Here is a 14,423-nt window from a genome sequence, read left to right on the forward strand (position 1 = left end):
TTTTTTGTATTGTTTGAGTTGTGTACGGGATTAGTCCCGAATTTTGTACTCTAAAGTATTAGATGGTTTGAGACATCATGTATAAAGTCTAGAAAGTCTTCCGCTTGCTATTATTATCTTTTAATTATGAAATGTTTTCTTGGTAAAGAAAGTTTTAAATTCCTTATGGTTTTAGTGTCTATGCGATGAATGAATGCTAAGAGACTTGTATTAGACCTCTTCGAGGTCGAGTACGCCGGTTACGACTAGGGGGTGCTCCCGGGTCGTGACAGCATGAAGGTGAGAACAATCATTTGTGAAGCGTCTTTTTCCAACAACTTCCAAAAGTTCACTCAGAAATCATTTTGATAGCGACAATCACCTATGGTGTCTTGAACATTGTATTAGAAACATTTGGGTGGAAGACCGCCCTTATTTTATTGTGAATGCTCTCAAGGGAGTTACAAAAACTTCTTGATCCTTATGTCAGCTCACATGTTATTTGTCTCACCTTTTTCTCCTTTTTAGTTCTTGTGAAAACAACATACAATGGGACAAATCTCCACAAGTCAGAAGATATTGTTGTGAAGCTCCTTTTTTTGTGAAGTAATTGGTTTAATCATAGAAGGCATCAAGAAGATGCAGAGATACACAAATAGAGAGTAAGGCTACATGTAGCTGCAAAAAGCAAAAGTGAGACCTTGTTAACTACATTACTTTTGAAGATTATTAACTACTTAAACTAGTTATGTCTCAAATTGCAAATGGGAGTCCTCCTCCTATTAGGGGCTTATCTTTTTTTAACACGTAAGGAAGTCACGTCCCCCCTTTTCGTAATACAAATAAAGGTCTAAAAGAAACTTACTCTTGATGCATCCTCAAACCAATCAATGACCAATGTCTCAAGATCCAATGAGCTCTGTAGAAAGCTGCAAATTCCAGGGAAGTCCAACTGGTCGTCGGCTAATTTAAGGACCAACCAATTCCGGCTTGATGGTGGAGACTGCCACCCTTTCAACTCCAGAATGGACAGGCACTTGTAAACCAAAAAGATAAAGTAGAATATGTCAAAGCATGGAAATATGACATACTTGATAAATGAGATGCAAACCGTTGAATAATTCATAAAAAATAGCTTGGACTATACGACTGTGATTTTCCACATCAAATCATAGTTGGTTTGAAAATCCAAAGACGGACCCTTAAACACTTGGAAAACCCCATAAACACGACTTAAAAGTAAGATCAATGTAAATCAAACCAAATTTTACACATTGTTCTATCAATTGCAAACTCTTTACTCTTGAGTACTTAGCAACTTAGTTATCAAATTATCCTAAGTAGTGACGATATTAATGTTACTATAGTGATGATTCAATAGCAAATAAAAAAAATCATGAATTTTGGATAGTGAAGAGTATGAATAAACCTCGATGCACCAGCTACTCAGTTCAATACACTCGACATGGGCAACACCATGAAGAAGTTCCTTCAAACAGCTAAACTCCTTCTCTAAGTTGCTTTCCTCATCCTTAAAATCAAAATGTAAACGAAGGATAGCATAAACAAGTGAAGAAACATTTCTCTGCACGATGCGTATCTGACTACACAATCCCAGAATTTCCAAATATGCGGGGCTATTATTTCAAGACAAATATCATGATTCTTATCGTAGTACTCTTCTATCGTCAATACTATCATCTTCACAGATCTAATTTCCAGACGTTGTATGCCCGAAACTTTTTGTAATTCCAAGCGTTCCAAGTTAGGGCAACCAGATAATACCTTTTCCATAGCACCATCCGTCAATTCCATGAACCCAATTGAAAGAGAAACCAAATTACTCCAATTAACACTACCACAAGGGTTCAATTGACAATGATTTAAAACCAATGCCTTTAACGACGAATTTTTATACCCAAACTGCGGAAACTCATAATAATGTTGACTTGTAGTAATAAATGAAAGTTTAAATACTTCAACATTTGCAACTTTAGTAGCAAAATGTATCCATAAATCAACATCTGTAGAATAAATCTCGTCATACCTAAGGCTCCCAATATCAAATCTCTTGATTTTCTTGCAAGATTTCCAATAATAAAGCTCTCTATGGACGGAGGCCAGGTAAGCAACAGTATCATTTTGATTTCCACTATAGGGGAAAGTGAAACAGAGTGATAATGGAACGGGCATCCAAAGAAATCGCCATCGTGTAGAGAGTAGGCTGGTTCGCACAACTTGTTTTGCGTCCCACAACTTAGAGAGGAATTGGCTCCGGCAGATCACTCAGCCGGTCTCCTCCTCTGGCCGCCGCCATGATTTTCTTCTGCCTTTCCATGGAGTATAGATGACCTTGGTAATGACAAATTGAAATGGAGTAATTGCGGTTTACCCACAATGATATCCTCAAAACCTGTGCACAAAACTATTAAAAATCCCTTTTCTAAATTTTTAGGATTTAAAAGAGAGTATAAAATTGAAAAAGAAAGAGAAAATGTCTTAAATAAGAAGCAAAATTGATGCATATATATTATCGACGTCTAACAAATTATGCATATATAGTAACGACGTTTAATCTTATACTCCCTCTGTCCCAATTTATATGACTCACTTTCCTTTTTAGTCAGTCCCAAAAAGAATGACACATTTCTATATAAAGTAACAATCTAACTATAAAATATCTATTTTACCCTTAATGAAATGATTTACAGCCACACAAATTTCTATCATTCATTTTGGATCACAAGTTTTAAAAGTCTTCCTTTCTTTCTTAAACTCCGTGTCGAGTCAAAGTACCTCATATAAAATGGGACGGAGGGAGTATCTTATATTACAAATTCCAATGAGAAATCAGGTGATATGCTATTCGACGTCCCAAAATGTGAGAAGTGGAACAATCATCACCCCACAAGAAGACAAGTTTTCCAAGAATACACTAAACATATATCAAACACTTGACACAATACACCTCCAAACGACCAGGTATTATAATTGCTATTGACTACACATCTAAATTTGAGAACATGCATTAAAGTTGCAATTCCACAGAAGTATCTCTGATTTCATCAATTCTAAAACTTGTACTAGAGTTGAAATATATGAAACTTTAATATTGCATTTCAAATTCTTCCAAAGCTGGACAAAACAAAATAAGAATATCATTTTATCTATCAATCTTACACCAACTATTGGTGAAATGTCAGTACCTCACTCGAGGATAGCAAATCAGTCAATTGTCTATTTTTTTAATCTTTTCGTCCATTAAATCGGGCTCACAAGTTCAATTGGACCAACCACACAAGCTCTTTAGCCCTCAGATTAGCATTCAACTATACTATTGGGAGCTGATTAACACCACATTCTTTCGCTGCTTTCCTAATTTGCTTCACCACCATACTTTGCAGCATTTTCATAGGGATTGTGCTTAGATCCCAAGGACATTTATCAGGTGGAACCTGAAGTAGAAACAACAACGTTTTGCAGTACAGAACATAAATCCTGATAACCTTGGAGTCTGACTTGTTTCAGAAAGAGGTTTTGCTATGGGAATTTCACCAGAATTCATATCAAGAGTTTTTACTCTAGAAAACTCATATACTCTGATATCCAACTTAGAACATTCCTTGGTGACTGGCACCCACTAACACTACCCCCTAGACATGACTGGCACCCGCTCACACTACCCCCTAGACATGACTGGGCACCCGCTAACACTACCCCCTAGACATGACTGGCACCCAATCACACTACCCCCTAGACATGACTGGCACCCGCTAACACTACCCCCTAGACATGATTGGCACCCGCTAACACTACCTGTCGGGCGTACCAAATATCCATACAATAAGACCTCTATTAGATTTAAATGAGTTCAAATGTCGGACATGAAAACCCCGAGGAAAGAAGTCATAAGCTATAAATAGATAGAGCTGAAGCACTACCCTCCACGAACAATGCGACAGCTCAACTTGTTTTTTGTCCCACAACTTAGAGAGGATATGGGCATTAGAGTATTGAAAGGATCTTTCCCTAATATGAGAGGATCGGGAAAGATGCACCTCTAATGTACCAATTATCATGCCCACGGTATACGCTGAGTAGCTAAGTGCAGAACGAATAACTGCTTAAAGCATCTAAATAGTAAGCCCACCTTAAAATGAGTGCTCTCCCACTCCAACTTAATTCCCCAGAGATTCATGTAGCACAATCGAGACAGTGACAAGTTCTTTTCCCCTACAGGAATGGAGCGATAGAAGTATTTTTGAGAATTCAAGAGAAGATCACGGTGAGACGAATCGTTTATCATTACATTGGGTGTTTATTATTATGTTGGGTGTCAAATGAAAGTGCAGTGATGTATGCATTGTAACCATAAATTTAACTCAGTTCACCACGTTTAACACCCTTAATTGGGAACTATATTTGGGTGGTCATTGATTAAGTTTGAAATATAATTTTTGGCGAGCTTTGTAGAAAGATCCTATATTCAATTAGACTACTCATTCAATTCATAAACATAATATGATTGTGTATTATACTATTTCCCCAACTATAAATATAATAAATTACAGTTGAAAATAAAATAAAATAAATGAATAAATAATCATTTAAGTTAAGGCACGGATATCTCATTCTCTTTAAGGAGATTCAAACTCACTGCGGCATAATCTACACCGATCCAGCAGTAACACTCTTGACTTGTCCCCTCTAGGATACAACAGTCCAACAACGTCAAACAACTCTAGATTTAGTTGAAGAGTCAAAAGCTCCACATGAGAACAACTTCCTTCAACATATAAATATTCTCTTTTGTATAATGAATATTAGCTAAAGACCTGGAATATTTTTCTTTGTCTCAACTCTCTCTTTCACTATACTAACCTCAATATGAATTTCTCATCCTTTCTTACATTATTTCTCTTCTTACCAATACAAAGTAAGACCACACTATTTATAGGTGAGGAATTCTTTCTTACAACAAATAGGAAGATAATGGGTAGTAAATTGCGTATATGAATAGCCCAAACGTTACCTAAGTTACAGTGTATAATGAGGTAGAATAATGGGTGGAATCAATGGTAGATCATGACAATAGTGGTTATAAGAGTTGCACCAAAATAATAATTACATTTTTGTCAATTTATACCCACTAACATATACACTTAATATTTTAATAGATAAATGGAGAAGAGCTAAACATCAGCTGTACAGTCTCTTGCCACAAACATAGAGGTCTTTAAACTACATGGTGACATAGTAATATGTTTTGTTTTGCTAGTGACTGGTTACTATGGTGAGTCTGCACTGGACTGAAATCGCTGAACCACTTGCAAGAGCCCAGTGGTACACGAATGATCTTCTGATCATTCTTGTTCGAGATTAAAACAAATGATGAGGTCTCTTTGAAACAGGGATGTCCGGCCATTTTTTCAGATTGTTCTTTGACATGCATCAGGGCCATACAAAATACTGCAACGCCAACATCTTCAAACATCTCCATTCAGTAGCATCCTTCATCCATTTCGTTGGCCTTAACTCTAATTAGCTGGTACCTGTCACGAAATGAGTAAATTATTTGGATGAGTACATAACATTATGGAGTTTCAAACTATACTTCAGTTTCCCCCTTCTAACAACAGAAAGTGGACTTGTGCCTTTCAAGAAAGGGAGTAATAGGGTTCAGTTAGGAAGACATCTGGCTCGTGTTGCACACTGGATAACAGATTTTACTTTTTGGTCGGAGTATTACTTCTTCTCAACAATGATGTTCGACTAGACACAAAGCATCAAAAGGGACATGCAACAGGCATTTCCAAATGTTTGTGGATATACAGAAACACCTAATAAATTTCCAAGAAAATTTCTTAGAGAAGCTTTGACTTCAGCTATAAAATAGTTAATGAAGAGCAAACAGATCTTCTATCAGGTGACATGCAATAAATTAGTCAGACAGATCCAAAAAGGAAATACCTGATGATGCTTGTTCCAGAGCTTTCAAGTCCAAGTAAAAGTAGCTTCTGAACCAATGATTTTACTCTGAATAATTTGGAACAGTGGTATAATTGTGAGGTTCATCCCTCTGTCCATGGGGCTGACCATGAGGTACGGGCAACGATAGCAGATAAACCGTCACAAAGACATTGCACATTTGCAAGCTGAAATAAAAGATAAGAATGATCTGTTGAAGGAACAGCTGATGTAGGGAGTTCCATCTTTACAAGAGCCTTAGCTGAATGTAACATATACATATGCACAATTTTTCAAGTAAACCATCTCATATCAGTATCACAATATAGTAATCAACAGTTAGCCCATGTCTTAATTCTATAACATCTTGCCAATGCATGATTTTCTTCAAGTGGCAGGTTCTCAATTTTCCTCAAAAAAATAACACGTCGAAAGAAACAAGCCCATTGAGTCGTAATGAATCAAGAAATACAATTTCTGCAAAATGACATTCAACCTTAGATCAAGCTTTCTTACATGATTATCAAAGAAAAAATACGTTGTGCTTAGACATTAAAAAACTACAAACAGCTATTTTGTATTGGATACTGATAACTAGAATCCAAATCTCGTCTATCAACTATAAACCAATTTCAAACCAAAATTAAAAGGTTGTTATGTATGTCGCGATCACAAAAAAAGAGAATGGCGTAAGATTATCAACAAGGAAAGACAACTGAAGCTTGCGGATAGGATCTTGGAAAGCTTAGGACCTCCTGAAGACATAATTCCAAAACACATCTCTCCCTCTGAATTCGCAAGCAATGCCAAACTTCTTTAGTGCTGTCGCATTCTTGCACAAACATTTGATCAATGGATGTACACACTTATTTTCACTTGGTTTTCCATAAAAGTTAATGAACTTGAAGGTCTTTAGATGTGGCAATGAACAGTTAAAACTATGTGTTTCAAATCTCCTCCGTCGTTCATCCTCATTTGTGTACTTTGACAGCAATTTCTGCAGGAAAAAATCCGATATATTAACCAGTTATTCTCACCTAAGTAGAAAGCAAAGGAGTTGATTGCAGACATATTAAAAAGGTGATAAATTTTGCCAAATCCCCTTTTTGGAAGAGGATAAGCTGTCAAAAGCCCCTCTTTGTAACCTTTTATCATTGTCTATGAAACATAACAGTTTAATGATTTTTTTTTCCCTGAAGCACTAAACATATATCATCTTTCACTAATAGTTTTATATAAATTACATTAAGTAACAAAAATAAAGGTCTAAAAGAAACTTACTCTTGGTTTAGGATGGCGCCAGTCAATGACCAATGTCTCAAGACCTGATGAACTCGATAGAAAGCTGCAAATTCCAGGATAGTCGTACTGTTCTAAGGCTGAGTTAAGTTTTAAGAATCTCCAGCTTGATAGTGGAACAGGCCACCCTTTAAACTCCAGTATGGACAGGCACTTATGAACCAAATAGATAAACCAAAATACATCAAAAACTAGGAAATGCAACATACTTAGTAAATGACATGAAAATTGTTCAATAATTCGAAAAAACAACTTCAACTATAGGACTGTTTTGCCATAAGGCACAAGCCACATCAAAGTATTCAAGGTTGGCTTGGAAATCTACGGATTGATTTTTAAACACTTGGAGAAAACCCACAGAGGTAAGGGTAAGGTTTGCATACGCCACAGCCCCTCCCTAGACCACAAGTAGAGGGATTACACTAAGTATGTTAATGTTTGGAAAAACACATTCGCATGACTTTGTTTGATAAAAGTGGTGTTCGGGCCAGCTTGCGTGCACCTCAATTAATTCCACAGGAGACTTGCAAATTGCCACTTCCTACCCACAACACGTACTAGGTAACTTTGTCAACCAAGGCTACAACAGAGGAGAAGAATCACTTAATGTTTTTCTCTCTTGAGAACTGAACGTCACAGTGCTCAACCGACTTCATTGACCACTAGGCCACACCCATCACATGACTTAATAAGTATGATCACTGCAAACCAATCCAAATTTTAAATGTTATCTATCCTATAGTAAACTCTTTATTCTCACAATTTCCGTCATAAATAGAGTAATTTTTTTGTTCAATAGGCCATGAGGATGTTATTCTTTAGTACTTACAAACATAGTTATAATATTATCCTAAGTAGTGATATTGTTAATGTTACTAAACTGATGAATTCAATAGCAAAGAACAAGTCTGCGAAATGAAAAAACAAAATCTACCCTCCTTCTCCAAATCCTCTTCAAGGTCGATGTAAAAACAAAACATACCTCGATGCACCAGGGACCCAATTCAAGATTCTTGACATTGGCAACGTGGTGAAGAAGTTCCTGCAAATATCTACACTCTTTCTCCAAATTCTCTTCAAGGTCGACGAAATGAACATTTAAAGAAAGGACTGCAGTGACAAGTGAAGCCACATCTCTCAGCTGAAAGTGTATCTCATCGCAACACAATCCCCGAAGTTCTAAATGTCGAATATGTGGGGCATGAATTTCGAGGCAATAGTCTTGATCATCAACACCACATTCTCTATCATAAATCGTTACAATCAATTTTCTCAGCTTCACAGAGCTGATTTCCAGACGATGAATACCAATAACTTTATCTAACTCCAAGCACTCCAAATTAGGACAACCTGATAATATTTTTTCCATTACACCCTCTGTCATACCCGCATCCGCAATCGAAAGAGAAACCAAATTACTCCATTTCACATTACCAGAAGGTCTCAACCGGCAACATCCTAACACCAAATTCCTCAAAACCGTATTCGTATACGCGAATTCAGGAAATTTATACGCAAAATCTACAGACTCAAAAATATAAAATTTCAACGTAAACTCTTCAACCTTACCAATATTAACAGCAAAGTGCACCCACAAATCAACATCATGTTCAATAAACTCGTAACTATGAGGAAAAACCCTAAATGATTTAATTTTCTCGCAAGACCTCCAATAATGAAGCTCTCTATTAACAGAAGCTGCGTAAGCGATAATATTTTCTTCTTCGTCAGAGTTAAGATCATCTTCTGAGTTGAAATAGAGAGATGCCGGAACGGATTTCCAAAGAAATCGCCATTGCGATGATAATACGCTGGTTCGAACAACTTGTTTACTGTTTGGTAACATAGAGAGGATGTGGAGTAGAATTTCCTCCGGCAGATCAGTCAGCCGGTCTCTTCCTCCGGCCGCCGCCATGATTTTCTTGTGCCTTTATGAATTCTCAATTGTAGTTTTGTAATGGCGAATTGAAATGAGAGTAATGGCGGTTTATCCAACTACGATTTCTGTGCACAAAACTATGTAAAAAATAGGATTGAAACGAGAGAGAAAAAAATTAAAAAGAGAAGAAAAATGTCCTAAATAAGAAGCAAACTGTGGTGTTCCGGTTAGCTTTTAGGCATCTTTAACTAAATTCGTGGAATACATGTAGCCTTTACTAGCAATTCTAGAATAGATGGAAAGAATTATCTAATGTTTTTTGTCTTTCGTGATTCATTCGTAAATTAATTTTGATTCTCTATTAACTTTTTTTCTATTTTAGCCTACCTTTCTTTTTATCATTTTCGAAAAAGTTGATAAACTTGGCAAGTATGCAAAAAATATTCCCCCTTATCACAACAAGGCTCGAAGAAAAGAATTAACCATGGTCTTATTTACCAAGCTCGGGACTAGAGGAGCATTTTAGGAATTTGAGGTATTGGATGTAATGTAATAAGGATGAAGTCTTATTTATATAGTAATGTCCCGAAGTTTTGAATATGAAACATTAGGGTTTTCAACCACTTCATTGCGGTTGATTGGTATAATTAAGTGAAAAGAGACAAATATAATCCTCAATTTTGCAATTAAGAGCATATCTCTCGTTATAAAAATTATTCAAATAACGAGTTTATTTGAATAACGTGACGAATAAAAATTGACCTACTTTGATTGACATGAACAATATTCAATCAATCATTATAAGCCGTATCAAAAGCATCATGATTTGATAAAATTTGAATCATTTTCTAATTCAAAATTTAAATCCTTGGCCTGACTCAAACTTATTCAACAATATAGGAACTCAATTGTCTCAAAATAAAGGTCTATTTTTCTCTTTTTTTAATCTTTTCCTCCCCTTCCTCCATTAAATCGGGCACACAATTTCAATTGGACCAACCACACAAGCACTTTAGCCCTCATAGTATACCAGTTATCACAATATAGTAATCAACAGTTAGCCCATGTCTTAATTCTATAACATCTTGACAATGCATGATTTTCTTCAAGTGGCAGGTCCTCAATTTTCCTAAAAATAAAATAACACATGTCGAAAGAAGCAAGCCCATTGAGTCGTAATGAATCAAGAAATACAATTTCTGCAAAATGACATTCAACCTTAGATCAAGCTTTCTTACATGATTATCAAAGGAAAAATACATTGTGCTTAGACATGAAAAATCTGCAATCAACTATTTTGTATTGGATACTGATAACTAGAATCCAAACCTCGACTATCAACTGTAAACCAGTTTCAAACCAAAAGTAAAAGGTTGTTATGTATGTCGCCATCACAACAAAAGAGAATGGCGTAAGATTATCAACAAGGAAAGACAACTGAAGCTTGCGAACAGGATCTTGGAAAAGCTTAGGACCTCCTGACGACATAATTCCAAAACACATCTCTCCTTCTGAAATTGCAAGCAATGACAGTCTTCTTTAGTGCTGTCGCATTCTTGCACAAACATTTGATCAATGGGTGTACAAACTTTTTTTCACTTGGTTTTCCATAAAAGTTAATGAACTTGAAGAACTTTAGATGTGGCAATGAACAGTTAGAACTATGTGTTTCAAATCTCCTCCGTCGTTCATCCTCATTTGTGTACATTGACAGCAATTTCTGCAGGAAAAAATCCGATATATTGCAGACAAATTAAAAAGGTGGTAAGTTTTTCCAAATCCCCTCTTTGTAACCTTTTATCATCATCTATGAAACATAACGGTAAGGTGGTTTCAATTTAAAAGCAAAACAAAAAGAAAGTATAATGATTTTTTTTCCTGAAGCACTAAACATATATCATCTTTCACTAATAGTTTTATATTAATTACATTAAGTAATAAAAGTAAAGGTCTAAAAGAAACTTACTCTTGGTTTAGGATGGCACCAGTCAATGACCAATGTCTCAAGACCTGATGAACTCGATAGAAAGCTGCAAATTCCAGGATAATCGTACTGTTCTAAGGCTGCGTTAAGTTTTAAGAATTTCCAGCTTGATGGTGGAACAGGCCACCCTTTAAACTCCAGTATGGACAGGCACTTATGAACCAAATAGATAAACCAAAATACGTCAAAAACTAGGAAATGCAACATACTTAGTAAATGACATGAAAATTGTTCAATAATTCGTACAAACAACTTCAACTATAGGACTGTTTTGCCTCAAGCCACATCGAAGTATTCAAGGTTGGCTTGGAAATCTGCGGATTGATTTTTAAACACTTGGAGAAAATCCACAAAGGTAGGAGTAAGGTTTGCATACGTCACACCCCTTCCCCAAACCACAAGTAGAGGGATTACACTAAGTATGTTAACGTTTGGAAAAACACATTCACATGACTGTTTGATAAAAGTGGTGTTCGGGCCAGTTTGCGTGCACCTCAATTAATTCCACAGGATACTTGCCAATTGCCACTTCCTACCCGCAACATGTACTAGGTAACTTTGTCAACCAAGGCTCAACCCACATCATTGACCACTAGGCCACACCCATTCACATGACTTCAAGAGTATGATCAGCGTAAACCAATCCAAATTTTAAATGTTATCTATCCGATAGTAAACTCTTTATTCTCACAATTTCCATCATAAATAGAGTAATTTTTTTGTTCAATAGGCCTTGTTTCATTCACCTACCACTGTCTAACAAAATTGGCCTTGAGGATGTTATTCTTTAGTACTTACAAACATAGTTACTAAACTGATGAATTCAATAGCAAATAATAAGTCCGCAAAATGAAAAAGAAACAAAATCTGAATTGGATAGCCAAAGTATGAACAAACCTCGATGCACCAGGGACCCAATTCAAGATTCTTGACACTGGCAACGTGGTGAAGAAGTTCCTGCAAATATCTACACTCCTTCTCCAAATTCTCTTCAAGGTCGAAAAAATAAACATTTAAAGAAAGGACTGCAGTGACAAGTGAAGCCACATTTCTCAGCTGAAAGTGTATCTTATCGTAACACAATCCCGAAAGTTCTAAATGTCGAATATGTTGGGCATGAATTTCGAGGCAATAGTCTTGATCATCATCATCAGCAGATTCTGTTTCATAAATCGTTACAATCAATTTTCTCAGCTTCACAGAGCTGATTTCCAGACGACGAATACCAACAACTTTATCTAATTCCAAGCACTCCAAATTAGGACAACCTGATAATATTTTTTCCATTACACCCTCTGTCATACCCGCATCCCCAATCGAAAGAGAAACCAAATTACTCCATTTCACATTACCAGAAGGTCTCAACCGGCAAAATCCTAACACCAAATTCCTCAAAACCGTATTCGTATACGCGAATTCAGGAAATTTATACGCAAAATCTAGAGAATCAAAATAACAAAATTTCAACGTAAACTCTTCAACCTTACCAATATTAACAGCAAAGTGCACCCACAAATCAACATCATGAGCAATAAAATCCTGGTAGCTATAAGGAAAAACCCTAAATGATTTGATTTTCTCGCAAGACCTCCAATAATGAAGCTCTCTATTAACAGAAGCTGCGTAATCGAGAATATATATTTTTTTGTAAGGTTTAAGATAATCTTCTGAGTTGAAATCGAGTGATGCTGAACGGATTTCCAAAGAAATTGCCATGGCGATGATAATACGCTGGTTCGAACAACTTGTCTACTGTTTGGTAACATAGAGAGGATGTGGAGTAGAATCTCCTCCGGCAGATCAGTCAGCCGGTCTCCTCCTCCGGCCGCCGCCATGATTTTCTTGTGCATTTCCAGGGAGTATAGAGAATCTTCAATTGCAGTTTTGGTAATGGCGGTTTATATATCCTCGATTTCTGTGCACAAAACTCTAAAAATTAGGAGAGAGTAAAAAATTTAAAAAGAGAAGAAAAATGTCCAAAATAAGAAGTGTTCAGCCTAGCTTTTATGCGCCGCAACTAAGTTCACGGAATACATGCCACCTCCGTCGGCAATTTTAGAACAGATGGAAAGGTTTGCCTAATATTTTTTGTCTTTCTTGATTCATTACTAAATTGATTTTGATTCTCTATTACTCTGTCATCATATATTTTATGTGAGGTAGTTTGATTCGGCAAAAAAGCTTAAGAAAGAAAGGAAACTTTTAAAACTTGTGGTCCAACTTTATGTGGCTATAAATCATTTCATTAATGGTAAAATAAATATTTTATAGTTAAATTGTTAGTTAATATAAAAATGTGTCATTTTTTTTTAACTGACTAAAAAGAAAAGTAAGTCAAATAAATTGGGACAGAGGGAGTAACTTTTTTTTTCCTATTTTAGCCTACCTTTCTTTTTATCATTTTCCAAAGAGTTGGTAAACTTGGCCCGTATGCAAAAGATATTCGCCCATATCACAACAAGACTGGAAGAAAATAATTTATCACGACCTTATTTATCAAGCTCAGGACTAGAGGAGCATTTTAGGATTTTGTGGTATCGCTTGTAATGTAATAAGGATGAAGTCTCAATAGTAATGTCCCTAAGTTTTGAATTTGAAACCTTAGGATTCTCAACCATTTCATTGAGGTTGATGGGTATAATTAAGTGAAAAGAGGCAAATATAATCCTCAATTTGACAGTTTAGACCATATCTCTCGTTATAAAAGTTATTCAACTATTATCAACATTTAACAAATTATGCATATATACCAACGACGACTAATGAATAATATAACCCTTGGAAAGTTGAGTTTTTGGATAATTTTAGATTCGGATCTAATTTTGATTATGTTAATTAATTCACAATTCAACAATATCAATAGAAATCACAACATTTTTTCTTCTTCTTTTATCTTATTTATGGTTTAACATACTGGAAGTATAATTTTGAGTTACTTCAAGAGTAGAATCAACAGCTCATCTCACGTTTTAGGATTCAAACCAAGAATCATACCAATTTCATTCGATATATTTCAACTAAAATTCCTCTTTTTTCTAATCCAATTCTTCCACCATTCACCAACGCAAATCCCAATTAGATTCAGTCATGCTACACTTTTTACTTATTGGGCGAATCCAAGTACTCTCTTTCTGTCTCAAGAAACAACTCTCAAGTACAGTATTAGTTAGACATGAAAAAACTATTAATAACTCCTTCGACACTTGACAAGTACAATCAATCGTGACCTTGTTTATCAACAACAAATTAGTTTAAGAAATCAAATTAAATAGAAAGAAATAGTTATCATCAAAAACAAGAAGTTGTGAGGTATAT

At 35.7% G+C, this 14,423-nt stretch overlaps 2 protein-coding genes and 1 long non-coding RNA gene across 3 annotated transcripts in view; all 3 read right to left on the reverse strand.

Annotated features, from left to right (window-relative positions):
- LOC102598515 (uncharacterized) overlaps positions 1 to 2,412 on the reverse strand; it is a 6,872-nt gene extending 4,460 nt beyond the window's left edge. Inside the window, exons 1-2 of the long non-coding RNA XR_001473906.1 lie at positions 1,409 to 2,412; positions 845 to 1,015 (exon numbers count right to left, since the gene is read on the reverse strand). This is a non-coding gene — a long non-coding RNA (uncharacterized lncRNA). The remainder of the gene's footprint in view (positions 1 to 844; positions 1,016 to 1,408) is intronic.
- Positions 2,413 to 6,405: 3,993 nt separating this feature from the next.
- On the reverse strand, positions 6,406 to 9,308 carry LOC102589234 (F-box protein At5g03100-like). The gene is made up of 3 exons (XM_006351014.2): positions 8,228 to 9,308; positions 7,228 to 7,398; positions 6,406 to 6,943 (listed from the first exon to the last, which is right to left on the reverse strand). The coding sequence occupies exons 1-3, from the start codon at positions 9,158 to 9,160 to the stop codon at positions 6,692 to 6,694; spliced, it is 1,356 nt and encodes a 451-aa protein (XP_006351076.1). The 5' UTR covers positions 9,161 to 9,308; the 3' UTR covers positions 6,406 to 6,691.
- A 997-nt stretch (positions 9,309 to 10,305) lies between these two features.
- Positions 10,306 to 13,071, reverse strand: LOC102589559 (F-box protein At5g03100-like). Its single transcript, XM_006351015.2, has 3 exons — positions 12,006 to 13,071; positions 11,091 to 11,261; positions 10,306 to 10,844 (listed from the first exon to the last, which is right to left on the reverse strand). Exons 1-3 carry the CDS (start codon positions 12,822 to 12,824, stop codon positions 10,593 to 10,595), a joined length of 1,242 nt encoding a protein of 413 aa, XP_006351077.2. The 5' UTR covers positions 12,825 to 13,071; the 3' UTR covers positions 10,306 to 10,592.
- Positions 13,072 to 14,423: the final 1,352 nt, after the last annotated feature.

Source organism: Solanum tuberosum, unplaced genomic scaffold (genome assembly GCF_000226075.1).
Source record: "Solanum tuberosum cultivar DM 1-3 516 R44 unplaced genomic scaffold, SolTub_3.0 scf00132, whole genome shotgun sequence".
Taxonomy (NCBI): Eukaryota; Viridiplantae; Streptophyta; class Magnoliopsida; order Solanales; family Solanaceae; genus Solanum; species Solanum tuberosum.

What these genes read in the sequence shown, in the direction of transcription:
- LOC102589559 (XM_006351015.2), bottom strand. Translation starts at nt 12,824, where the DNA reads ATGGCAATTTCTTTGGAAATCCGTTCAGCATCACTCGATTTCAACTCA. An exon ending in TGGGTCCCTGGTGCATCGAG is followed by an intron (nt 11,262 to 12,005) that starts GTTTGTTCATAC and finishes TTGGTTCATAAG; the next exon opens with TGCCTGTCCATACTGGAGTT. An exon ending in GGTGCCATCCTAAACCAAGA is followed by an intron (nt 10,845 to 11,090) that starts GTAAGTTTCTTT and finishes TTTTTCCTGCAG; the next exon opens with AAATTGCTGTCAATGTACAC.
- LOC102589234 (XM_006351014.2), bottom strand. Translation starts at nt 9,160, where the DNA reads ATGGCGGCGGCCGGAGGAAGAGACCGGCTGACTGATCTGCCGGAGGAA. An exon ending in TGGGTCCCTGGTGCATCGAG is followed by an intron (nt 7,399 to 8,227) that starts GTATGTTTTGTT and finishes TTGGTTCATAAG; the next exon opens with TGCCTGTCCATACTGGAGTT. An exon ending in GGCGCCATCCTAAACCAAGA is followed by an intron (nt 6,944 to 7,227) that starts GTAAGTTTCTTT and finishes TTTTTCCTGCAG; the next exon opens with AAATTGCTGTCAAAGTACAC.